The sequence below is a fragment of the Cucurbita pepo genome, unplaced genomic scaffold (genome assembly GCF_002806865.2).
Source record: "Cucurbita pepo subsp. pepo cultivar mu-cu-16 unplaced genomic scaffold, ASM280686v2 Cp4.1_scaffold003015, whole genome shotgun sequence".
Classification (NCBI taxonomy): domain Eukaryota; kingdom Viridiplantae; phylum Streptophyta; class Magnoliopsida; order Cucurbitales; family Cucurbitaceae; genus Cucurbita; species Cucurbita pepo.
In genome coordinates this window covers 1-1,401 of record NW_019649037.1, presented here as the reverse complement: position 1 = coordinate 1,401, position 1,401 = coordinate 1, and the positions used below count along the sequence as shown (strand labels likewise).

The 1,401-nt window shown below is 53.3% G+C and overlaps 1 protein-coding gene across 1 annotated transcript; it reads left to right on the top strand.

Moving 5' to 3' along the window:
* Positions 1–5: 5 nt before the first annotated feature.
* On the top strand, positions 6–1,396 carry LOC111786843 (uncharacterized protein At5g39570-like; the record flags this gene model as incomplete). Its single annotated transcript, XM_023667056.1, has 3 exons — positions 6–198; positions 264–1,261; positions 1,349–1,396. Coding segments are annotated over 3 exons (1,239 nt in total), but the record flags the coding sequence as incomplete, so codon positions are not given.
* Between the last annotated feature and the right edge of the window lie 5 nt (positions 1,397–1,401).

The window sequence follows — 1,401 nt, the reverse complement described above, 5'->3', positions numbered from 1 at the left end:
CTGAGTACAGCAGTTACTCCCGCCCTAAGCCTCATTCTTATGGTGCTCCGCCTCGTCCTGTGGAACAAGAATACGGATCTGGTGGTTATGAGTCTGCTAGGCCCCAGCCGGCTTATGGGTACCAGCAAAGTGGATCCGAGTACGGATCTGAAGGATATGGTCGGAAATCGGAGTCGGAGCAACAGGAGTACGGATCTGGTGGGTATAGGCGGAAACAGGAATCGGAGTCTTACGGATCTNGGAGCAACAGGAGTACGGATCTGGTGGGTATAGGCGGAAACAGGAATCGGAGTCTTACGGATCTGAAGAATACGGATCTGGTGGGTATGGGCGGAAACAGGAATCCGAATCTTACGGGTCTGGTGGTTATGGGGGGAGACAGGAATCCGATTCTTACGGATCTGGTGGTGGGTATGGGCGGAAACAGGAATCGGATTCTTACGGGTCTGGTGGTTATGGGGGGAGACAGGAATCGGACTCTTACGGGTCTGGTGGTTATGGGGGGAGACAGGAATCGGATTCTTACGGATCCGGTGGTGGTTATGGGCGGAAACAGGAATCGGATTCTTATGGATCTGGTGGGTATGGGCGGAAACAGGAATCGGAGTCTTACGGATCTGAAGAATACGGATCTGGTGGGTATGGGCGGAAACAGGAATCGGAATCTTACGGGTCTGGTGGTTATGGGGGGAGACAGGAATCCGATTCTTACGGATCTGGTGGTGGGTATGGGCGGAAACAGGAATCGGATTCTTACGGGTCTGGTGGTTATGGGGGGAGACAGGAATCGGACTCTTACGGGTCTGGTGGTTATGGGGGGAGACAGGAATCGGATTCTTACGGATCCGGTGGTGGTTATGGGCGGAAACAGGAATCGGATTCTTATGGATCTGGTGGGTATGGGCGGAAACAGGAATCGGAGTCTTACGGATCTGGTGGTGGGTATGGGCGGAGAGAGGAGGGGGAATCGGAGTCGTATGGGTCTGGTGGGTACCGGAGGCAGTCGGAGACTGAAGAGTACGGATCCGGGCGAAAACAGAGTTATGGGGAAGAAGAGGGGAGTGGGGGGTATGGGAAGCAGGAGTATGAGAGTTCTGGGTATAGAAGGGAGAAGTATGAGAGGCCAAATTATGGGGATGAGGAGCGGATGAGGCCGAGCTATGGGCGGTCGGAGGAGGAGGATTACAGGAAGCCAAGCTACGCGGAGGACGAGGAGCGTGAGTATGCGTATGGGGAAGAGGGATATGGGCGCAAGAAATACGTAAGCTAAGCTCACTTCACTCAATTCAAAATGAAGATGATAAGATTTGTTTTGTGGTATTAATTTTGTGGGTTTTTGTGATTGCAGGGTGGTGATTCTGACGAGGACAGCCGCCGCCACCATCACCACCGCAGGAACTA